Source organism: Gambusia affinis, linkage group LG19 (assembly GCF_019740435.1).
Source record: "Gambusia affinis linkage group LG19, SWU_Gaff_1.0, whole genome shotgun sequence".
NCBI classification, from domain to species: Eukaryota; Metazoa; Chordata; class Actinopteri; order Cyprinodontiformes; family Poeciliidae; genus Gambusia; species Gambusia affinis.
In genome coordinates, this window is record NC_057886.1 from 19,110,816 (window position 1) to 19,134,503 (window position 23,688).

Consider the following 23,688-nt stretch of genomic DNA (forward strand, 5'->3'; position numbering starts at 1 on the left):
TTGCCAGAAGATTCTAGGCAGAGTGAGACCAGCGTTAGAGCCCACTAGTGGTATTCCATGAGAATACTACATTTATAACTCCAAACGTAGATATCAAAACAATTACAATCTCCAAAAGTAGATATCAAAACGTTAAAAGCTCATAATAATAACGTTAATTCACAACAATGTTGTTAAAGCATTTTACGAAAAGTAATTACAATTTAGTCAGATTACTACTGATCCAAGTAGTAATTAATAACCAAGACAACATTAAACATTGGGGACAATGTTATCCCCAGTGTTATCTCCAATGTTTAAAGTTGTCCAGGATGTATAATGTTTCCCCAATTTTTTATATCATCTCCAGTGCTTAACCATGTCCTAAATTTTTAACATTAAATTGTCTTTATTGCTATGTTTGCTGTGTCTGGGATGTTTTACTTTATCTCCAATGTTGAAAGCAAAAGGAAACTTTTCGGGAGATGAACTTTGACATCTGATAAACATTGACAATAATGTTAAACATCAAGGATGACATTAAGCATAACACTATGCATTATCCTTGATTATATAAAAAATTGGGGACAATGTTAAATATCTTGGATATTAAATGCTAAACATCGGCAATAAAGTTAAACATCCCAGATAAACAGCCCTGATAACACTGAATGCTATACATCAGACATAACAATAACCATTGGTGGCTAAAGCTGAACATTGGAGAAAATGTTAAACTTTGTAGATCAAGATTGGGGGCAACTTTATTTTCACACATTTATTTGTTTGATTTCAAGTCTGCAAGTCTTGGAACCTTAAAGTGTTTTTAATTGAAAAAATATCTACTTATGTTCAGTAGCAAAGTTCTACTTTTTTCCTTCACAATTCTGAAATTAGTAATTATAGTGACGTATGTATTGTAGAAGTACATACTAACTAGAAAAAATTGGCTGTTTATCCCAAAGTCTAATGGTTAAACACAAATTAAGAATAATTTTTCTGTGTACATTGGCAAAGAGTTGGTAATTATTCTATGGCTGAATGTCCGATTTGTTATTTAATTTGTCATTATTACTATTATGTATTCTTGTCTTATGAATTAATTTGTAACCATTTTGTCTATGTAATATAGTTTATTTGTTAGCTCTTTAGCACAGTATATCAAACAAGAACATGAATATTATAACATGGTTTTAATGACAAATGTTTGATAATTAGGGCATTGTAAGTTAGTCATTAAATTGAGATAAAGGATAGGATTAAATGAGTGTTTTTCCTACTCCTTTTCAAACAGGAAAGGAGTGGACAGCCAATTATTTTGTTCTTGGTTATGTATGCATGATTTTTCTGTCCTACAAATTGCTTGTTTTTAAAGATCTGTTTGAAATAAATCAGATATTTGTTAGAGTAAGCTAGCAGCACTTACAGAATAGTGCTACTATAATTGTTAGAAATGAGCTAAGGTGGAATAATTTGTTTGTGCTAGGTTGTAAATATTTATTTTGAAGCAGGTCAAAGATAATTCAGTGCTGTAATGGTTGTTAATTAATAGATATGCTCATTGTTCCTCTCATATCTTGTCTATCAACAGTCGCCCGTAATAAAGAAACCCGTAAAACAACAGATTAATTACTTGTGTGCTAAATAGAGCATGTTGGTGGAGATATTATGTGAGATATTGAAGCTGTGTAATAGCGCTGTGGGATATGCTTAATATACACTATCATTTCAGGTGTACAGTGATTGTATTTGTAGATGTCTGTGTTTCATTTCATTTTATTAAAAACCTCATTCACCCGTCTGATACCTTATTTTTAAAAGGTGGGCTATTGTCATAAAAGGATTTGGGCAAACATCTGCGATAGCTTTTCATTTTAAATGGATAGCATATTCGTATGAAGGAAGTGATATTTTTGTAGTTTTGTCGTGTATATAAATTGTTCCAGCGCTATGCTAAGCATAACTCCTAAACTTCCACTTCACTCTCGTCACTCAAAGAATGCTATCAAATGATAACATTTAACATTAACACAGCTCGCTATAGCTTTCGGATCGTAAACATGAAGGTAGAAATTGTAGACGCGTAGCTCCGACAGATATCTATCCGTGCTACGGTGGAAAAATCTGACGAGATAGCACATATAGTCAGAACACCGGCTGGTCCCTTGTAACAAAGCGAACGCTCTCTTTTCCTGAACTAGCTGCCAGACAGCCAATCAGATCGAGTGCCTACAACGTCGTTACGTCGGTGGCAACAACAACAGCTCGCCCTTAGCTTTTTTTCATTTTCTCATCTTCGTCACCAACGAAACATATCGTAAAAAATGCCGAATTGACAACAGTTTTTCCTTTTGGTGGATGTTTTATTCGTCTGGACACCTGTGTTGGCTCGAATCATAGCTAATCTGAACTGTCGTCGTGCCGTTAGCTAGTAGCTAACTGTAGCTAACAGGAAGATGGGGTCCATCCTGAGTCGTAGGATTGCTGGTGTTGAAGACATCGATATCCAGGCAAATTCGGCCTATCGATTTCCCCCGAAATCTGGTAATTGATTTACTGTTTCTCTTTAGTAAACGCGACTTTTTTCTTTTTGGTAAAGAAACTCAGGGAAAATGTCTTTTACACAGCTGATTCTCAGCTATATAGATACATAACGTCAGTTTTTTTTATATGTTGGATGTGCCATCCTGGAAGCAAGTTAATGTTCACAATATCACGTGTTGAAAGTAAATGACCGAGGTGTGTTACGGCAAAACCACCTAGCCTACAGTGAAGCCGTCAGATCACGTTGTAATGATAATATTTATTGTGATATGTGTCATTACTTGACCTAAAATAATTAAGTAAATTAAAATGATTATGTTAAAACCAAGGGGCCTCAGTATTTTTGATGTTAAATTTAACAAACTTCTTAAAATTGTAAAACATTTTTATTTTCTCTGTTAAATCATAAGCTGCCGTTTTAAATAGCTGTTTCGTGTACAGGTGCGACAAAGTTCAATATTGTCCTCTTTACTGTCCTCTTTACTGTACCTCCACCTGTGCAGTATCTGTCAGAATTTATGATCCTCTTTATCCTGTTAAGAACAATACTTTCATGTCATATTGGCAGTAACTTACTTATCAGTTTTTCCTCTTTCTTGTCTAGGAAATTACTTCGCCAGCCATTTCTTCATGGGAGGAGAGAAATTTGATACTCCACATCCAGAGGGATACCTCTTTGGGGAAAACATGGATCTGAATTTTCTGGGAAATAGGCCAGTGCAGGTAAAATCTCACATTTGTTTAAATCTGATTTCAGGATTGTGTCTTTATAAGACTTAAGTAGTTGTCAGTAATTCCATTTAAATGTTCATTTTGCGGTTATTTTTCTAGTTTCCATATGTAACACCTGCACCCCATGAACCAGTGAAAACCTTGAGGAGTCTGGTTAACATACGGAAGGACTCTCTTCGTTTAGTGAGGTAAGGATTATAAGAACCCCAACATGAGAAAGTTTCAGGGCACAGATTTTCTGTTAGGCTGCGCAGTGGCGCAGTTGGTAGCACTGTTGCCTTGCAGCAGGAAGGTCCTGGGTTCAATTCGATCTTTCTGCATGGAGTTTGCTTGTTCTCCCTGTGTATGGTGGGTTCTCTCCGGGTTCTCCGGCTTCCTCCCATAGTCCAAAACCAGGACTGTTAGGTTAATCGGTCTTTCTAAATTCTCCGTAGGTGTGAGTGCATGGGTGTTTGTCCTGTCTGTCTCTGTGTTGCCCTGCGACAGACTGGCGACCTGTCCAGGGTGTACCCCGCCTCTTGCCCAGAACGTTAGCTGGAGATAGGCACCATCACCTCCTGACCCCACTAGGGACAAGGGTGTAAGAAAATGGATGGCTGTATGGAAGGATATCCTGTTAATGACCGTCAAACCACTCGTGTCTAGGTACAAAGACGACTCAGACACTTCTGTGGAGGATGGCGGGAAACCCAAGGTCCAGTACGGCGTGGAGTTTACCTTTGATGCTGATGCCAGGGTCGCCATAACGCTCTACTGCCAGGCGTTTGAGGAGTTCTCCAATGGGATGGCTATGTAGGAATTACACTGTATAACTATTAATTCACATAGCATTGTCTAAAACTCACAGCAAGAACCTGAAAAAAATGTTTTGACTATTTATTTATTATGATGTCAAATTCTACCTAATATCATTTATACATTTATTCATAAGTGGATTTTTATTAAGATGCAAATTACAGTTTGCATTAAAACCTAAGATGTGATATTTCTGTCACTTGTTTTTCTTTTGTGTGGTGACATTTTGATGTTACTATTTAAAGTCTCAGTTTGATATTTCCACACTGACATAATCTTTGAAAACAGGATGCATTAAAAAAAGTAATTGATGTCTTTTCTTAGCATGGGTTGAACATGATGGGTGGGGGGTGTTTACTCTGGAAAGACATTTTAATGAGGTGATGTTGTGTGTGCAGGTACAGCCCAAAAGATCCAACCATGGTCTCTGAGACAGTGCACTACAAGCGTGGGGTGAGCCAGCAGTTCTCCATGCCCTCCTTCAAAATAGATTTCAGCGAGTGGAAAGAGGAAGATGTAGGTTTGGAGTTTGGGACGCGATCCCACTTCATATATAGATGCTTTTTCTTTAATGTGTCAACTGCTTCAGTTAACGTGCAAAATGTTGCTTTGCAGTTAAACTTTGATTTGGACCGAGGAGTGTTTCCAATGGTAATCCAAGCTGTGGTCGATGAAGGAGACGGTGGGTCATGAAGGCTTTGTAAAGCTAATCTGTTCTAGTCTATCAACACCAAATGTTTTAGCTGCTAATTACACCTTATGTGGTTGTTTTTCTAGATTGTCTTGGACATGCTCATGTACTTTTGGCAGCATTTGAAAGAGTAGGTGTAAAACCAAGAAACCTACATATGAGAAAAGTGAATGGAGCTTTCATGTGAGCTAAAAGTTTTTTTTGTCTTACAGCATGTTGACGGCAGTTTCTCCGTCAAGCCTCTGAAGCAGAAGCAAATCGTATGTTTAACATTATTATTTTACATTAATAAGTTAGAATATGATTTTAACGTTGGTGCGAATGATTAAAAACCCAAAACTCTGTTTCTCAGAAACTCAATTATTGAGAGGTTTAAGGCAGCAAATCCTTTGTGGCATGTCTCTGTAGCCAGAACCATCAGATTTCTTCTGCTTGTGTTGTAAAGGTGGACCGTGTCAGCTACCTCCTCCAGGAAATCTATGGGATTGAGAACAAAAACAACCAAGAGACTAAGGTATCCGTGGAAACATTTTGCATGCGGCAGTCATGGTGCTGAAAAACCTCTGCTTTGTTTGATTACTTTCTTCTTTCTTTCCTCTCAGCCATCTGACGATGAGAACAGTGACAACAGCAATGAGTGTGTCGTCTGTCTGTCCGACCTGAGAGACACACTCATCCTGCCCTGCAGACACCTGTGTCTCTGCAACTCCTGCGCAGACACTCTGCGCTATCAGGCCAACAACTGTCCCATCTGCAGGCTGCGTAGGAGGCGTTGCTTTCTAAACCAGATCAGTGTGTGTTTAATAATACCCAATAATTTATAATTAGTGTTTTTTCATTTACTCAGCCTTTAGAGCCTTGCTGCAGATAAGAGCCGTGAGGAAGAAACCTGGAGCTCTCTCTCCTGTGTCCTTCAGTCCTGTTCTGGCTCAAACTATGGACCATGATGAGCACTCAGTAGGTGTTATTTATTGGGTTTTTAAAATTTTTATTCTTAGACCAGGATCTCCCTCTTTAACCATTTATAAACGTGTTGCAGAGCTCCGACTCGGTCCCGCCTGGTTTCGAACCGATCTCCCTGCTGGAGGCACTGAACGGCCTGCGATCGGTGTCTCCCGCCATCCCTTCTGCGCCGCTGTATGATGAAATCAACTTCTCCGGGAGTCTGGGAGGGGACAACCGGCAGCTGAGCTCTCCAGAGCATTTAAGTGACGGAGGTCTTCAGAAAGGAAAAGTCAGCAAGTCACCTGACAGGTAGTACTGCTGCGTGAATGTCCTCAAGCACAAAACCTGGCCTGTGATCAAGACAGAAAATGGTTTTATGCTTACACTCCTCAAAGGAAAGTGTAGTCATACAACTAAAATGTTCTTTTTTTAATTTCATTAGGCCTTGGTATAATTATCCTCTTTCTTCCAGCACCCTGAGATCACCATCCTCTCCCATCCAGGAAGAGGATGAAGAGAAGTTGTCTGAGATGTCTGACGCGCAGCCACACACACTTCTCTCCAGCAGCCCCGCTCCCACAGATGTAATATGCCTCTTTTTATTATTATTTGGAATTTTATCTGTGCTTTACAGCCATGCTTGTATCCCTTTCTTCCAGGCTACAGCCACCGAGGATGTGGCAGAATCTCTTTCTCCAGACGACGGTTAGTTTTTATTTTTTCTTCTTGTTTTTGCATTTGGCCGTCAGCAAAAAGAGACACTGTAGCATGTTTGACATTGTCTCTGTGTGATCCAGAGGACAGAATGCCGTCTGGAGGAGACATCCTGCAGGACTGCAGCAGTGAGCACTGCAGCTTGACCAAAGCAGAAAGTGACCCAGCGGGGGATCTGTCTTTGCCTGGTGAGAAATCTTCTGTGGAGCAGGAAGATTTATTTATTCATTTTTATTAATTGGTTGACAATGTTTTGTTGGAAAGACGCACAGAAATGAAAGTGATTTCATTTTTTAAATGTTTTTAAAATATGCTTGACAAAAGCATACTCTGATGGGACCTCTGAGAAAATCAGAGTGCTGTCATTAAAACACAATCTCCTGCATCTTGCTCGCTTTTTACTCTATAAGGCTTTACCTTTTTTATTCTGGTTCTCCAGATAAAGATCTTAAACTAAACACTTTGAGGCTGTGTTCTCTATGTGCTTTGCGTCTAACCTGTGTGCTCTCACCTCTGCATGTTTCCTAACACTCCTCTTCTATTTCCTACCATCCTACCTCTGTGTTCCTCCTCACCCCCTTTGCAGCTCTAGGTCCTGATTCCTGCTCCATTGGTATGGAGGAATAACTGCGGTATGTAGGTTTTCCTGTCTGCTATGCTTCTGGTTGTACTGGGGGGGCTCTACCTATTCACACCAAATGTGGTCCTCTGTGATTACATTCACTGACGTCTATTGTAGCTAGAAAAATATGTCAGATTTGCTGCTGTAAGCATGTTTTAAATGCGGTTTGTTGTGCTTCGCTGCATCTTATGAAAGTCTAACAGGAGATTTTGCTTTTAACTTTTCCACGTCTTCCATCGCAGGTTCGTCAGACTCGACGGAAAGTCTAAAAAGTCAGAGCACAAACTGCTCCAGCCAGCCTCTCCTGTGTCCCACAAGCAGCCTTCATATGGAAGATGAACATTTCAACTGACTCTGACTCGGCTCTGCCTCACTTCAACAGTCCTGTCCCTTTGTCACTTTCACACAGGGCCTCCAACACTCCCTCTCGCCCGCGCCCAGCTCTGAGCTTCTGTTTTAATGATTGTTGATAAGAGGCTTTAAAGAAAATGGGAGGATTATGAAGGACTGTTCATTCCATCGGCTCGAAGGAGAACACCGAGCTGAGGCGAGGTTGTTTTTGCTCTCATTTTCAATGACTGGTATATTTCAGTTTTCATCTTTGAAAAAAAACAACATTTCATTAACATTAATCGTGTTCAGTTGTGTGTCTTGGACAGAGTTGTGATTTTTGTAATGTAGATTCCAGAGATTTCCACTACCTGTCTTGGTGGTGCTTTCAAGCACAGTTAACCATCCTAACACTAATTTGAGAAGAAGCTCTAAGTGTAGTTTGTATTAATGTTTTGGAACGATCAGAAACACAGAAGATTATTGATCCAAGATGATTTAATTTGTCGGGAAAGCTTTGCTTTTTGTTTTTGTATCCGTTTCTGATTGATTTTTTGCACTCCAACAAAATAGTTCATCCATTACTTTTAGAGAAAGAATATGATGAAGTTATTTTTTGTTGTATTTCATCCTAAGCATGTTGGTTTACTTTTCAGATAATGTGATACAATTAAGAGTGTACTTCAAAATCTATTCTTGCTTATTATATATGTATAAAATATAATGTTTAAAGTACAAAAATAGATTCTGGTAAAATGCACATTTTTTAAATAGCTACAGGCTAATTCAGACTTAGTTAAAGCCTTGAACAAACAGCCAATAGCAAGGCAAGCTTAACCGTCATTGATATGGCTGATAGCTGTACAGTCTTTTTGTGGCAACCCAAGTGTTAGCTTATGATGTCGCTGCAAAACAAGGAGTCACGTGTTGGTGTGGCAGCAGCAGCTTTAGTTTCCTTGGTCCAGTACGTGTAGCATCATGCGTTTTAGATCTATGTGCCTTGAATTAATATGGCTGCCTGCTTCTTGCAACATTCTTACAAATGCTACCATATACAATGGCACTGCACAGGTTTTAGGGCGCTAATGTACAGAACCTTTAGTTTCTCTTTCAAACTTCATGCAACATGGAAAAAAAAGTTATTGTCATTAAGTAATCCTAAGTTTAATTGTTGCTATTCTTTGTGATATCCAAGTATTAATTATGCATTTATTATAAGTACTTAGATCTGAGTACTATTGTGTATGTGTTACCAGAAGGAGCACATCTGTGAAATGTTTGCATTTTATTAATTGGGTTTGCATTTGCATGTGAATTAGTAGATGCTCTCACCTCGCGCTGCTTTTAACTGTTTCTTTTGTCTTTTATCCTCTTCTGTGCCATTTCAACTTGACACTGTGCCTTCCTGTTCTGACCACTGTTGCCCTGGTATCCAGGATAACCCCACAGTAGGTGGTGTTTGGCTCTATGTAAAATCCTGTACCTGTCTCTCTTTGTGTGTATAGCGGCATGTGTATAACAATAAAGAACAAAGATTCAATACCAAAACAAGGCAGAAGTTTTCTGTGTCTCCACATAATTTCTATTTAAGAAATAAGTTGGTTGCTTTAAACCTATAAAAAAGAGGAGTACCAAACATTCATACAGACACAGCTTCCTCTATTCAGTGCAATTAAACTGCTTTCATGTGAATTATGGAGTGCTGTGAAGGTTCTTTGCTATTGGTAAAAGGCATCATAAGAAGGGGTGCATATCTTTATATGTGGCTATTAAAACAGGCTGGCCTCAATGCTGATATTACAATGTATATACTGAACATATGCAATCATATAGCCATAAAATGCTGGTTTGAAGTGCTTTACTTGTATTAATAAGTATGGAAAAAGAACATATGGGTAATTCTGTTTTAATTAACAGACATTTGTCCCCTGATCCATTGGCTTAAAGTATATTCTCTGTGTGTCTGTCCATCCATCTGTTCATTACTCATCCTTCACACCATCCTTTTTTGATCACACATTTATTCATCTATCCTTCATCTATCCTTCCAGCTTTTTCCTGACTTCGTTTTCTAAGTTTAAACGCTTTTGAAACATCTTCCATGAAATCGTTTGAAACTTTTGTATTACACTTTAAAAGGTATACAAACTACCTAAAAAGAAGCTTTATAATATTTTGAAATAAAAAAAATATATGTAGTTTAGCAATTGTTTTATTCTTTCAATAAGATATTTTATATGTAAATAAGTGTAAAGTTCAGATTGTTCAGTCACTTTGTGCTTCAAAGTGTTTTAAATCATCATGAACCTAAAAAGAGTTTTGTGTTTGTATGATCATATGTATGGAAAGAAATTAGTTTCTGTTACACTCTGAGCTATGGAGACTTGGATGTTAAATTGTATATACAAAATCTGAGGTTTACCAGTCATGATGTGTTTATAGTGCTGAAATCCAAAGAAGGTTTTTTTTTTGTTTTTTTTAGCTTTCACAAAAGATTCAAACATACTTCAGCACCCTAAACTCAGCAAGTTAAAAGGCTATAGCTTAGTTTCTGCAAGACAAAAGAACAGAGGTTATCCTTAAATATCAACATTATTATTTTGAACTTAGAATGAGTGCAGGAGCTGTTTTACAATTTTAGGTTGTCAATTGTTTGTATGAGTCTGAGGTTCACCTCAGGCTGGTAAAAACAAGTGTCTTCCCATTTAATTAGTCCTTGGTAAATCTCTTCAAAGCATGAAATCAATCCAAAAGCAATCCGCACAAATCTCCCTCCTCTTTGTGTATCAGCAAATTAGCCCACATGCCCTTAATCTCTAGAAACGTGTGTATCCAAACATCCAGCAGTGCCACGTTCCCCTCATGCCCACTCTAAAATACACAAATGATGTAGCATATTCTGATGTGTATAAATAATTATAGTCCAACATCACCTGATCAAATTCGTCAATGTTTTTGGCAGAAATAATATAATTAATTTCAAAGAAATGTAGTAAATAAATAGAAAATCTTCAGACCATGCATGACACATATGCCAAGGATGTACATAATTGACTTATTAATTGATAAACATATGTTCAAAACAAGCAATGTGGATTATAATAAGTGATCTCACCAGTTCTGTAAGGAAACAGACATTAAATAAGCATCAATATTTTAGAGGTGGATGCAAGAAATGTTCATCCTAGTTATAATGATTTCTTTTCCATAAAAAGATATTGAAGGAAATCAGCACAACATAAAGACATGCAGAAAGTCAGTCCATTTGAAATCAGTTAAAATGCCTTCAAATGGAAACTGTTCAATTATATCAGAGAACAGCCAAGATTGTAAAAACACAGCCAATGATCAGTTCCTGGGTGATCAACAAAAACCCAGTTACCTGGAAACACAGTCACACAGCAAATTTGGCAGTTAGAAGGCACTAATGTGAAGCCAAGCTTTCAGCAGACAGTTGCAACAAAGTCCCACTGCTGTAAAAGGTACGTGGTGAGGAGGTTACAATGTTCCAAAGAACATTTCCTAAATGGAAGTGGTGCAACACTTTAGGGACTGATGAAAGCAAAAGTGATCTTTCTGCGTTGAGTAACCAACAATCCCCAAACACCGGATTCAAGCCACAATACACCTCAGAATACTTCAGGAAATCATGTCCTCAAACAAAAAGGAAATGCCTGTGAAATAGGTGTTTTACCAAAAACATAACCACAAACCCTCCAAAAAGCGAGTGACATCTTGGTTTTAGCTTCAACAAGATTAACGTTGTGGAGTAACCAGCCCAATCCCTGGACCTTAATCCCAAAGGGAAGCGAGTATCAACACAAAAAAGCCTGTTTCAACACCAACATCCTGGGCTGAAACACCTATTCATAGCTGCCAGAAGTTAGACGACTTCTGCAACATTTTTCAGTTTATACAACTAAGTTTAAGAAAATGCAGACGCTCCTGTTTTCCTGTGCTAAAAAATTTGATAAACATTTTGTTGCATCTCCCCGGTTCAGTGGCATGTTAAGGAGAAAAAGCAATTTTGATATTTTCAAGATTCTATCACTGCTTATCACTACTACATATTAAAAATGTCACCATACTGTTCATTTAATATAATGTAACAATCCCAATCAGGGTTTCCTAGTTGTAAATGTTTAAAAAATATTTTCCACTTGCAATAAATTCTAGAAACACTCCAGATAAAGCAGTTCCTTTTAAACACATGTAGAAGATGAACAGTTTATTGCTTTAACTATTCCAGGACTAGTTTTAGGTTTTTAATCCAGATCCAAGGTGTCAAGCATATGTGATTTAGGATCTGGGGATTTATTAGAGACTGGTGACACGTGCAGAGGCAGCTCCCCTTCTTTGAGACGACTACTTTGCATTATCAGATCAGACACAAAGAAGAAGAGGAAGAGGAGGAGCGGACAGCAGAGGAGGCACAAAGGTCAGCATCTTGCTCAGAGAAGTTAGGCGATTACAGACGCAGGTGTGGGACAGACAGAGATCAGACATTTGGCTATCATTTAAACTATATTAGTAAATTAATGATAGTACATAATTGTGAAGCTGCTCTTCACGAGGGTAACATGACAAAGCAGATGAGCGGTTCGCCTTTCCTGAAGCCCTTCTTCCTGAAGACACCCGTCAGAGTGGTCACCCCTCGGCAGCAGAGACGACACACGCTCCCCGCCAGCGAGTTCAGAAATCTCACCCCACAGGATGCAATCAGCGTGTTTGAAATAGAAAGAGAAGGTAAGTCTATGCTCTTAATATTTGTAAACAGAATGCTTGCAAATATGGCCAAAAAAAGGGTAAATGTTTAGATTATGTATTTGTAAAACATGCTAGTTTTCTAATTTCAACACTATGTGGAAAAACTAGATGTGTGTTAGCAGATTAAACATGAGAGAACGTCCTACTTTCTATCCTTTCATCTTAATTGCCTCCTTGATAATAATAATCGGTGTCTGAAATGCCTTGCAGCATTTGTGTCCGTCTCTGGCGAGAGCCCACTCACGCTGGACGAGGTGCTTAATTTTCTGGGTCAGTGCCCCGAGCTGTCTCTGGGTTGGTTTGAGGAGGGACAGTTGGTAGCCTTCATCATTGGCTCAGGCTGGCACAAGGAAAGGCTTTCACAGGTATTAAAAATAACATTTCTATAAGAAAGATATTTATTTTTAGCAACTCATCAATGATGGAAATCTAATCTTACTAATCCAGGAGGCCATGACCCAACACGTTCCAGACACACCTACTGTGCACATCCATGTGCTGTCGGTGCACCGCCACTGTCGACAGCAAGGCAAGGGTTCCATCCTGCTGTGGCGCTACCTGCAGTACCTGCGGTGCATGCCGGGCCTCCGCAGAGCATTGCTCATCTGCGAGGACTTCCTGGTGCCCTTCTACCTAAAGGCCGGCTTCAAGGAGAAAGGGCCCTCGGAAATCTCCGTGTCCAACATGCAGTTCCAGGAGATGGAGTACATGGTGAACGGGCAGGTGTACGCACGACGGAACAGCGGCTGCTAGTCGGCTGCGTTCACTGAACTCAATGTAACAAACCCCGTGCACTATTGGACTGGACTCCACACCTACCCCAACGAGAAAGGATTGAGGTTTGGTGGACAGAGTGGACTGACAGTGGATTCAGACAGCAAATTATTGCTTTTTACCAACAAACATAACATCATGTTCTTTGTCATCAGTAGCACATCAGCTTTTATCTCAATTAATCACACTGTAGTTTGTGGTGAGTGAGGAGGCCTTTGTTAGAAACACACCTAAAAACTGATTAAATTATAACACAATCTTTAGAAACGTTGTGTTTCATTGTTTGATTTTAATAAACTACACAACATCCAGTAGGCGTTAAGAAAAAGTAGCACACATTTTTTATTAATTAAGTGTCGTTTTTTGTCTTTTTTCTTTTTACCGTTTCAGTTACATGAGAATAGATGGGCAGCTAAAACGCCGCCGTGTTCAAAACAATAATCACTTCTTGAGAAGCAATAAACAAAAGGAAACATTCGAGTGCTCAGCATAATGTAACAAAAATATGGCAGTAGTTGGTACATTTATCAACAAGGCACCAAAGGTATATATATTTATTGTCCCTGCTTCTGGTTCTGAGGTTGCCTGAATAATTGTTGCGAATGTTGAATATGATCCTTCAGCCTGTACCAGCGCCTTGGCTTCTCCTATTACTTCCTCTCAAGTAAAGGGAAACCAGGTGCTTTGATGGGTTTTTGAAGTGCCTTAGCTTTGTTTCACTGGACAATAAAAGCACTGACAATGATTTTGAATGGGAACGTAAAGGAAATCCATATGATGAGGAGTATAAGTGTTCATAATGACAGAGTAAAAGAACACAACAATAATCTTTTAGTTCACAGAGAAAGAGGAAATGTCCCCCTCCCTCTCAATCAGTCTACAACAATTGACCTGATGCCTTCATCAGCGCTTTGAGTGATCAAAATGACTGGAAAAGCGCTATATAAGTTCAGTCCATTTTCAGTCCATTTCATGCTTCGTTGCTCTCACTTCAATGAAGGTGGGCGTTGAGGTCGTACTTCTCGCAGAATTTGTCTGTGAAGGGGATGCAGGTGATCAGTTCGCACCAGTCGCACTTGATGGGGTAGACGTAGAAGAGCACCACGAGGCCCGAAAACAGACCGACAAACACCAGCAGGAAAACGATAATCTGGCAGCGTTTGCGGTACAGGTCCATGCGGCCGAAGCTGATGTAGGGCAGGAAGGCAAAGGACAGGAAGAAGCCGGAGATGAAGCCACAGATGTGGGCGAAGTTGTCGATCCAGGGCAGTAGCCCGAAGGCAAAGAGGAAGAGCACCACGCACAGCAGCTTGATGAAGGCCCTCCACGGCTGGGCCAGGATCTGCCAGCTCTGGAAGAGCTCCACAAACAGGCAGGCCAGGATCCCAAACTGAGAGCCAGCAGGACCCACCTGAGACAAAGCAAGAAAAGAATTAGAAAACACAAGATGAGCACATCCTACAAACTAGAAGCTTTACTACCTCTGCTCTATAGGGTAAGAAGATAGCCGAGGCCAGGTTCCCAGTGATCCCACTGAGGATGTAAATGATTGAGATGCGCAGCCAGCCAGCAAGTTTCTCCAGGTCTCTCAGGATGGTCATCTGGAAAGCCACCGACACCAGGCAATGGAGGATTCTGGGAGGATAGACGCAGGCAAAAGTAAAGCACGTGAGGGATGGAAATTCTGCAAAGCCGCTCGTGTTGAGAAGATAATCCTTCAGTGCTAGAAGAAGCACTCCTGCAAAAATCACTCTCCATCTCAGAGAAGCTTAATGAGTTCACGCAGTGAGGCCACTTTGTTAATTATCCAGGAGAGAAATAACAGAAGACGCAAATCTTCTTAACTGTGGGGTGGCTGTAAGTGGGAGGTCTTTGCTCTGCCTGACTGACAGCTTTAGACTGCAGCTAGCACGATAGTACCAAAAGAGAATACGACTGCAAGCGAGCAGTTGGATCAAAAACCACATATTTTTGGCATATGGCAAACAGATGGAGTGTAACATATAAACAGAGGAATCTCAACAGCAGCTGTTTTAGTTCACAACAAGTTTGCTTCCCTTATGTTATTCCCTTCAGTTCAGAAACCAGATCTATTATATTGAAAGATTATTTATTTAGGTTATCAGTTCTTCTAAGCACAAGTGTTCATATGACTGATTTTCTTTCCAATTCACAGCCCATCACTACTTGGTACTGGTCTGTCACCTAGTCGACAGCTGTTCTGCGAAGGCCTCAGAGGCTTGTTAGACCAGAAAAATTCAGTTAATACATTTAATTAGTTTACAGTTATAACATGTAAAACAAATTTATGGCGTATGGATGATTATAAAAGCAACTGCATGGAAGAAAGTAGTGCATCCACTAATAATCTCTCCTGCCTTTTGGCTATGCCTTGTTTATGTTCCACCTAAGGAAAGAGATGGAGTAAATTTTTCTCGTGCAGAGTATGAAATCAGATTATCATCTTTTAATAAAATTCCTCCTCAGCCGATTGTGTGAACAAATGTTATACAACAGGTAGATGTTGGGATTTTAATTTAACTAAACTGTAATGAGTTACGCCTGAGTTGAGCTCCTTGAACACATTGCATGCATTAATATCCTTCATGTGGGTGCAAACTATTTTAATTTGTTTTTGTCTTTAATACACTACCAGAGCAACACTTTCACCTTAACAAAGACAGAAAAGACATTCGATTATATTCTGCACATTTTACAATTATTTTAATCTTTGATATCTCACTGCTATGATCAAACATTAAGAAAAACAACATAAAAGATTGAAATGCGCCTTTACACACCTCCAGGAAAATCCCAGAATATTTCTGAAAGATTGTGCCAATATGTGTGACTCACCCAGCATGCAGGAAAAGAGAAAGCCAGAGCCTATAAAACTGATCTGGAATCTCTGGGTTGAGGAAAGGCAACAATCCACAGACATCATCCATGCAATGCACCTGAAAAAAAGGACAGCATGTTCAATAGAATCCCCCAGTGATTGAAAAAAAAATTGGATTTGAAACATGTGCACAGCTGCTCACTTGCGAGCAAAGAGTAGCCTCCTCATGGAAGTAGCCCTTCATGAAGTCACAATATTCCCTGGATGTGATTTCACATCTTGAAGCAAAACCGCAGCAGTCAGTATGTTAAAAAGTTTCTCTGGTTTGTGTTCTTGCTCCGAATGTTTCTCACCTTCCTTTGGTTCCGATGCAGCAGGGTCGGCCTGTGATGGTACAGTCTATGTGAGGCAGGTTGGTATGGTTCCCTGTGTTGTACCTGGTACAAATCTAACAAAAACAGAACAGAACATCCACTGAGAAATGAATTGGGTTAGTCCAAACTGGACATCTAGTTAAAAATATTTGTTTGATTAGATCTGGTCAAAGATCCCTCCGCTGACTGCATCAAAATGAAAATGTTTTACTTTTATTTTGGTGTGTAAAGTTTGGACACACTTTCTAATTGAATTCAATTAGAAAGTGTGTCCAAACATTTGGTCTGTACTGTACATCTCAAACAGTGTGTCCTTTAATGAACTTTGTTTTGAGTTGAACAAAAAGGAGGAAAAGGTTAGGGAGTTTTATTGAGGCAAATTCTTGTAATAATTTCATTTTCTTTTAGATTTGAATCTACAAGACTGCAGCACATTTCGTGAAAATATACTTATTACCTTGAGGGTAATAAGAGACATTTACCAAAATAAAATGTTTAATTGGATGGTGAGAAATAATGTCTCCTTTAATTAAGCCATTAATTTTGGCAATTTTATTTTTGTTGTTGTTTTGCAGGATTTCAAATATTAGATTTTTTTTTCCCCCAATCAGTAGCGTAGCTTCAACTGAATAAAGACAAAATTAAAATACAAATAATTCTAAAATATTTAATTAATGATTTGCTTTTACTGTGAATTAAATGCCACTTTAAAAAGTAAGGATCAAAATCACATTGGAACGGAGGCTTCAAATTACTCACAGGCCACTTCGTTATGTCATCGGGCCATTCATGTGGAGACACCGAGGCCGGCTCCAGACATATCCTGCAGTCAGAGAGAAATCGTATACAACAGATGCATAAAATGGTTCATCTACTATAAGCACACGCTGTCGCTATGAAACAAGGGCTCATCGAGTTTCCTACCCGGGATCCTGATGACACACTGAGCCATACTGCCTGTCTTTACCATTGACCTGTGGAGTGTTGAATGCTGGATTGGGCCACTTCACCCACTCAGCTAGAGTACTCTGCACAGATGCAAACACAGGATCAGAACTGTTCACAATGTTTCTTCGCAGATGGATAGGTTTAATGTTTTTAAACGGACCGAGCATTCCTCCTCTGAAGTCTGAACACAGCCAGAGCGATCGTTCCGAACGCAGCACGCGGAGTTGCGTTCAACAGCTTTCTTTTCCCTGATAAGATTGTGCACCTGCTCATCTTGACGCATGCATGGAGAATATTTGGCCCCTAAATGGATCAGGGATTCCTAAAGGTGGATCACATGAAGATAAAAAATAAAACATCCAACACCTGCATGCAGAAATGTGTCAGTTTAACAAAAACATTAGGAAGAAGGAAGGGTTACTTACAGAACCAGGCCCGATCCAGAAGTTCTCCTGCTGTACAAACTTGACATTTTCATAGACTCCTTTGTTTCTTAAAACCTAAATCAAAATTAAACGGAACAGGATCAGTATTGGGGTGAAACGGTGTGAGTAAAAATGTTTATTGAGGTCATGAGTAGGACTCACAGAATCAACAGTTTCATGCTGAGAGAAGCCCACTGGTGCAATACCATATATACATACAGCCAATATAGTGATGAGTAAATGAACAAAGGTGATCCAGTATGTGAAAAAAGGCCTGAAAGAGACACAAAGCATGTGTTAAAGAAAGGCTGGAGTTTATCCAATACAGTCACCCACTGAGGGAAGCAGCAGAAAAGTGGGACGGAGATGCTGCACCTGTGGTCGTCCATATCCTCGATCTGTCTCTTCACAAAGCTGTCAATGCGTTTGCGGTAAGTGCGGTTTGTCAGCTTTCCTACCATGCCCAGCCCATACGGCCTCTTTTCACGAGCAAAAAGCTTCTTGACCGGCACGACGATGCGCTGTCCACGCCGCTGTCCGTGAACGCTCACCACCTCCTGACGCAAGGGCACCTTTGGTGGTCCTGGGGTTCCTTCTTTGGCTTTACGCCATCCTCTTTCCAGAGGCCTGGAGGAGAGGATGGGAAAGAAACGAGATTATTAAAAAACAGAAAGTGGTATGGGATTAGGGATTAATGCAATTAAAGGGATTAATTTATCTCCTTTATCTGCTTCTTATTCATTAGCATTTAATTATAATAACCTATTAAACTACCTTATTAAATTACAATCTATATATAGTTTAAATAAGCAGTTTGTCAAAAAAAAGGAATGAAGTTGAAAATCTTTATAAAATTTTTTACATCCATATACTTGAATGCACTGGGAGCACATTCTGTTTTTAAAGACAAACCATGAATAAATATTTATCTAATGTGTTATTACTCTTCAGAAAGTAATAAACAATATTAGGCATAACTCAACATCAGTCAGTTCTTCAGTGTTTTCACGTCTCCAATTTTTAATCAAAGTACTTCTGCCAGTTCTTCTGAACAACTTTTACAGTGACCTAATTTGTTCAGATTTTCCTTTTAATCAAAACTGCTATTATTTTGAATGTTTTAATTACTCAAAATCAGCAGCAGGCATGTCAGCATAGAGCAAGTGATGTCTTCTAGCTGTTATTTTGAACACAGCTGTATTTTTGTTGAAATTGCGGTTCCAACTAGTTCTTACTGAAAACCCCTTGGAGTCAGATCGTTTTTACACATAATTAATCGCTAAAGCCGACTATCTGATGGCATCTTCGCTCACAGCATGAGGTGACTTCTCTCAAGCTCAGTCTTATCCAAGGCACTGCCTGTCAGCTCCATTTCATCCTTCTTGGTGCCGGGCTCTGCCTCTTTGATGGCCATCTCAGATGGAGACTCAAAGACCTCATCTGCATATGTGGACAACTCTTCGTGCATCAGGATGTCCTAAAAACAAAAGTTGAGGTGAAAAACGGCAAAGAATTTAAGAAGAAATAAAATTTTTAGAATTAGATCTATATTCTAATTCTAAACCCTAACCCATAGGAATTAATTCTAATTATGCTCACTCTAGCGAAGAAGGAGGTGTCCAGTTCATCAGGAAAGTCGACCACGTCTTCCTCCATGAAACTGGCGGGAGTGAAGCTTCGCCTTTGAGCCCGTTTTAGAGTACTCTCTCTTAACGAACGCCCCTAAAAAGATTAAGATTAAGACACATGCATATTTAGGGGTGCACTGATTTATCGGTGCCAATTTTCTTAATTTTTTATCAATTTTATCTTATCGGCAAAGGTCTAAAAATCAACCACTGTGCTTTTCTTTTCCCATGAGAGAGGTTTGACTGACAAACCAGCCGACCAGGTCATGTCTGCACATTTACAGTTAACAATAGTCACCCCATTGTGGCCAATTCAGCAACTTTCTTGCTATATTTAGCAACATTTCAGACAAAAAAAATTGTATTGACCTAAATCAAAATCGGTAAGTTAGGTCTTTTAAAAGATTAGTAATCGGTGATCGCCCGAAAACTGCAATCGGTGCACCCTTATGTATCTGCAACAAAATCAATACAATGAAGAAAAGCTGAATTTAGTGGTTTAATTTCATCCTGCTCTGTTTGCTCTTTCACCTTGACCAGTGCAGCTGCAGCCCTGAAGCTCATCTTGGCCACCGATTCCCTCTTGCGCCTGCGAGGTAGCCGGTTGAGACCTGAGCGAGAGCTGGTGAAGGAGCAAAGTGACGCGGCTCCGGGCGTGATCGGGGTCGGAGGAACGCTGTAGCCGTCAACCTCCTCCACCATTCGAAAGGCTCTTCCACGTGCCAATGGGTCCACGATCTGAGAAACCAACCATAGTTTTGGTTATGGAACATAAAAAAAAAAAATATGGAGCCTGCTCAGTCACATGTTTTCTGTTTTGTTTGTTTGTTTTTGTAGAAAACAACAGTTAAAGAAACAGGTATGATTCAAAATATTACATTTATCGGTTATAGAAAAACATGGGTTCTTTTTCCAGATGAGACAGAGGAAAAAAATAAATGAAAAAAATAAATGAAGAAATGAATGCTTCATTCAAACATTTCTTGAATGAAGAATTCAAGAAAGGCAGCTTGAATTCTTTGAAGACTTTATTAATAAAAAAGCAACATATTCTTCAACCTGGTTCCATCATTTTCATATAGCAGTTAACAGATCAGAATGTAATTTTGTTTCCTGCATTGTTTTTACCACCTTAAGTTTTTAACTGAGCTGAGACATGGACGGCTTGCTGTTCAGGTTAGAAAAAGGACACAGTCATCATGAAACACGTTCACCTGCTTATTAACACAAACAGCAAATCAGTCTATCATAGAATAGCAAATCACTGCTTCTTAGGACTCCAGATGTGGTAAAGATGATTTGCTGAAGTTAATACATGATTAGGATTTTATACTCCGCTGATCCAGTCAGGAATGTGTTATTATCCACATTTTGTATTAAATTGTTACATTATTTCAAATGGCAGCACTCTTGTTGGGTCCATATTTTATGTGAAACAGCTTGGAAAGTTTTGAAAGTACAGTTTTTAAAAAATTCAGACTCATTTAAATGAACAGACTTGTGCAGTATTAGTTTTAAAAATGCTAATGATTGAGTGGATCCTGAATTTTCTTCTCTAAAATAGATGTTTTTTATTTAGATGTGTTTTACAAAGTCAGAATGTTCAAGCAAATAATTAGGTTTTTTTTGCCTTTTTACCACTCTTAGTTGGTTGAAAATCATCTAAGAGTGGTGATTACATTCAATAAGTTGGAGCTGTCAAATATCAAAAAACATAAACTAACAAAAACCTGAAAGTTCTAAATTGTAGAAAACGTAAGAAATGAAAATGAGAATTTTCTGTTGCAATGTGTAGTACATGTGAGCAATTTTGACAGATTAAAAACAAACAGAAAATTGTCATGTTAAAATACAGAATTGCTAAAGCTGTCCTTCCCTTTTCATTTTATTAATGAAGCAGCTTTTAGAAAAAGACAAAAAAAGAAAAAGAAAAAAATCACCTTTTGCATTCCATGCTGCGAGGACGGCACGTAGAGAGGTGGTGGGGTCTCAGTGCTGGTCAAGGAGATGTTGTCCTGGCTCGGCAAGTCCATCTCCCGGATCACCTGCGGTTTTAGTTTCCCATAGCGGAGGCTGCAGTGCCGAAGACTTTTTCTCTGCCATTTCTGTGTGGCGTCGCCGTCTTTACTAACTCCAAACCAGTCTGCTGTTCCCCTAACACCAGAAAGCAGAAGCTTTTCAGCTGAGCTCTTCAAACTCGCATGTCAGAGACATTCAGAGCAAATCGCTGATGGTCCTCGTAGGAGGCTTGCACATGTGGAAGTGAGTCAGGAGAACATGCAACACCTTAGGAAAATAACACTTCCCAGAGTGTAGAAAATGTATACTGGATAGTACAAGTAGTGGGCAGAGTAGAGGGAACAAGTCTAGACATGTTGCTGGTACAGTTATACACACTATCTCACGCCTGCGCCTATGGATAACAAAAAAAGTGTTTAAATACCGACACACTTATGCTTAAATGCCACCAATCCAATTAGCGTTTACAACGAATATACATTTTTCCGTTATGGACAGCCACACCTTAAAATTAGACACACACACATTCAGTCTGTTGCTGCAGACGCCTAATAAACACCAGAGCAAACAAAGTCACTGCTCTCCGAGGCCAAGAAGTTGAACTTAAAACATTCTTCAAAGGAAAGCAGGGCAGAGCTAGCCATCTTTCTTCAATAATTACAAGCTGCACAGTAAATGTTACGTCACTCAGGCTTTTATCTACTGTTTAACCCTCAGTTCTAGGAGAACAGTTGAAAAGCGTCTTTTCTTTGCGATTGATAAAGCTTGGCAACGAAAATGTCTTAACAGAGAAACTCTGAAGGGGCCATTACGAGTTGGTACGCCAATTATAAAGCTCTGCTTCATCAACAACCATCATTACAAAGCTAAAACAGAGTGGATTCCTCTGAAGCGTATCTGTAGGGAAATGAGGGACCATTCCGACTACCGGCACAAGTCACTACTGTGACTCTTGTAAGACGAAGAGGAACAGCTTTTGCTTTTACTGTGTGACTCATTCAAAAGATTTAAAAAAAAAAAAATCTGACTAAGAGGGAGTTCTAGCTGAAAGAAAAACAATTCTATCTTGTGATGTGGATTTTCTACAAAGAGGGCATGCAATGTCTCATGACTTAAAAAAAAAAGAAAATAAATAAAAACGATATAGTCCGCCCTGTCATTTACCCATCGTCAGCACACAGATTCATCCAGCCTGCATGAGGCCGTTCTCGTCGTACCTGAGCAGAGTTCTGGAGAGAGAGTGGTGTTTCCTGATGCTGCGGCGTGCAGCCCGTTGTCCCTTAACGGGGACAGTGTTAATCCGCTCAAAGTGCACTCTCCTGCTGCTGTGACCAGCCAGTAGAGGACAGGAAGGTGACGGCAAGGTGGCAGGAGTGGACAGAGGAAAGGTGGAGAGAAGATAAAAGTGACAAAGGAAAAAAGCAAACAAACAAATGCACCTTGGGAATGCTATAGCCTGTCTTCATGCAGAGAGCAAAGCAAGAAGTGTAGTCAAGATGTTTATTGCTTAGGTTTGCAGTATTAATGAGATACTATAAGTAAGATTGCATTAAGATGTTAATCACCAAGTGTTTGGAAAATGAGAAAAAGGGGAAAGAAGAAACACTGCAAAAGTTATGAAAAGTTGATGCTTTACAAGTCTACAGGGCGAAAGAGAAATAACAGCTCTACTGTATCTTATAATAGATATTTGCTCATAAATATTTCATTTGATAATGATATACAGCTAAAACATACTCCGGAGTCTAATTCCCTGCAAGACTTCCATGCAAAATTTGGTAATATTAAGGCAAAGATATTGTTTTTTTGTATTCATACTAATGAGATATGACAAAATATATCTAGATCCATCTTATCGCCTTCTCCTACCTCTTTATGGTCTGAGTAATGGATGACTGGCGTTGTAATACAGGCCGCCGGGTGTCAAAGATGTCGCGCGGCGGAGACTGGAGGTGAGAAGTCTCCACCGGCATGCTGATACTGCGAAGGAACCCCTGCCGCCTCACCGGCTACACAAGGAGAAGATACATCAGAGACGTGCGAACACAAATCATGGCGTATAGCAAATGACAAGGGTGATAAATACTGAGAGAGGCATTTAGCAAGTGGAAGAGAGAGAGTCAGAGAGAGAGAAGGAGCACCTGAACAAAAGTCGGAGGCTCGTCTAGTGACATCTGAGCCGTGGGAATGTCCAGTCGGAGCCAGGGAGGTTTCTTCCTCTGCAGACTGCTGGTACTTTCCCGCCGTGGTTCAGCCATGTTTGCTATCCTGCTCCAGGCCTGCCAGCTATTGGGATAAAAAAAAAAAAGACGAATGGAAAGGTGGTAAAAACACTAAATTAACAGTGAAATATTACCATTAAAATATAGGATCCTAGCACAATGCTCTATTTTGACATTCACATTTTTCCTCTGACCGGTGAGCAAACTGATATCCTATAGTTGACTGCCAGTTCCTCAAAGCCAAATAGGGAAGTACAAAAATAATAATAATAACCTTTTTTGAAGAAGAAGAAGGAAGCTTGCAGCCTTAAATATAATCCTTTAATTCTCACTTCACATC

General features: G+C 39.5%; 3 protein-coding genes across 6 annotated transcripts in view; 2 read left to right on the forward strand and 1 right to left on the reverse strand.

Moving 5' to 3' along the window:
* Positions 1 to 2,166: 2,166 nt before the first annotated feature.
* mgrn1b (mahogunin, ring finger 1b) lies at positions 2,167 to 8,900 on the forward strand. 2 transcript variants are annotated; one of them, XM_044099503.1, is made up of 17 exons: positions 2,167 to 2,523; positions 3,128 to 3,246; positions 3,355 to 3,443; positions 3,901 to 4,047; positions 4,449 to 4,566; positions 4,666 to 4,732; positions 4,828 to 4,871; positions 4,954 to 5,001; positions 5,187 to 5,255; positions 5,344 to 5,503; positions 5,589 to 5,698; positions 5,781 to 5,995; positions 6,159 to 6,270; positions 6,346 to 6,391; positions 6,484 to 6,588; positions 6,987 to 7,032; positions 7,265 to 7,404. In XM_044099503.1, the coding sequence occupies exons 1-16, from the start codon at positions 2,436 to 2,438 to the stop codon at positions 7,025 to 7,027; spliced, it is 1,578 nt and encodes a 525-aa protein (XP_043955438.1). In that variant the 5' UTR covers positions 2,167 to 2,435; the 3' UTR covers positions 7,028 to 7,032; positions 7,265 to 7,404. The 2 variants fall into 2 exon arrangements, with proteins under 2 accessions (XP_043955438.1, XP_043955436.1); XM_044099501.1 differs by lacking the exon at positions 6,987 to 7,032 and having other exon boundaries at positions 7,265 to 8,900.
* A 2,920-nt stretch (positions 8,901 to 11,820) lies between these two features.
* aanat2 (arylalkylamine N-acetyltransferase 2) lies at positions 11,821 to 13,155 on the forward strand. Its single transcript, XM_044099515.1, has 3 exons — positions 11,821 to 12,098; positions 12,330 to 12,484; positions 12,567 to 13,155. The coding sequence occupies exons 1-3, from the start codon at positions 11,891 to 11,893 to the stop codon at positions 12,870 to 12,872; spliced, it is 669 nt and encodes a 222-aa protein (XP_043955450.1). The 5' UTR covers positions 11,821 to 11,890; the 3' UTR covers positions 12,873 to 13,155.
* Positions 13,156 to 13,165: 10 nt separating this feature from the next.
* Positions 13,166 to 23,688, reverse strand: part of rhbdf1a (rhomboid 5 homolog 1a (Drosophila)) — a 29,509-nt gene continuing 18,986 nt past the window's right edge. The window contains exons 2-19 of one of the 3 annotated variants that reach the window (XM_044099505.1): positions 23,268 to 23,412; positions 22,996 to 23,135; positions 22,344 to 22,448; positions 21,048 to 21,261; positions 19,639 to 19,845; positions 19,079 to 19,201; positions 18,793 to 18,956; positions 17,855 to 18,106; positions 17,642 to 17,753; positions 17,480 to 17,554; positions 17,215 to 17,376; positions 17,031 to 17,134; positions 16,866 to 16,929; positions 16,086 to 16,180; positions 15,935 to 16,010; positions 15,750 to 15,850; positions 14,375 to 14,528; positions 13,166 to 14,304 (exon numbers count right to left, since the gene is read on the reverse strand). In XM_044099505.1, the coding sequence (XP_043955440.1) occupies positions 13,885 to 14,304; positions 14,375 to 14,528; positions 15,750 to 15,850; positions 15,935 to 16,010; positions 16,086 to 16,180; positions 16,866 to 16,929; positions 17,031 to 17,134; positions 17,215 to 17,376; positions 17,480 to 17,554; positions 17,642 to 17,753; positions 17,855 to 18,106; positions 18,793 to 18,956; positions 19,079 to 19,201; positions 19,639 to 19,845; positions 21,048 to 21,261; positions 22,344 to 22,448; positions 22,996 to 23,135; positions 23,268 to 23,384 (2,685 nt within the window). In that variant the 5' untranslated portion in view covers positions 23,385 to 23,412 and the 3' untranslated portion in view covers positions 13,166 to 13,884. Of the gene's footprint in view, positions 14,305 to 14,374; positions 14,529 to 15,749; positions 15,851 to 15,934; positions 16,011 to 16,085; positions 16,181 to 16,865; positions 16,930 to 17,030; positions 17,135 to 17,214; positions 17,377 to 17,479; positions 17,555 to 17,641; positions 17,754 to 17,854; positions 18,107 to 18,792; positions 18,957 to 19,078; positions 19,202 to 19,638; positions 19,846 to 21,047; positions 21,262 to 22,343; positions 22,452 to 22,995; positions 23,136 to 23,267; positions 23,413 to 23,688 lie in introns of all 3 variants that reach the window. The other 2 variants (XM_044099504.1, XM_044099506.1) reach the window with 2 other exon arrangements.

Bases quoted from the DNA above. Each gene is read 5' to 3' on its own strand.
- aanat2 (XM_044099515.1), top strand. From the start codon at position 11,891: ATGATAGTACATAATTGTGAAGCTGCTCTTCACGAGGGTAACATGACA. The intron at 12,099-12,329 runs GTAAGTCTATGC...AATGCCTTGCAG, and splicing joins GTTTGAAATAGAAAGAGAAG to CATTTGTGTCCGTCTCTGGC. The intron at 12,485-12,566 runs GTATTAAAAATA...TTACTAATCCAG, and splicing joins ACAAGGAAAGGCTTTCACAG to GAGGCCATGACCCAACACGT.
- mgrn1b (XM_044099501.1), top strand. From the start codon at position 2,436: ATGGGGTCCATCCTGAGTCGTAGGATTGCTGGTGTTGAAGACATCGAT. The intron at 3,247-3,354 runs GTAAAATCTCAC...TTATTTTTCTAG, and splicing joins TGGGAAATAGGCCAGTGCAG to TTTCCATATGTAACACCTGC. The intron at 5,699-5,780 runs GTAGGTGTTATT...AACGTGTTGCAG, and splicing joins TGGACCATGATGAGCACTCA to AGCTCCGACTCGGTCCCGCC.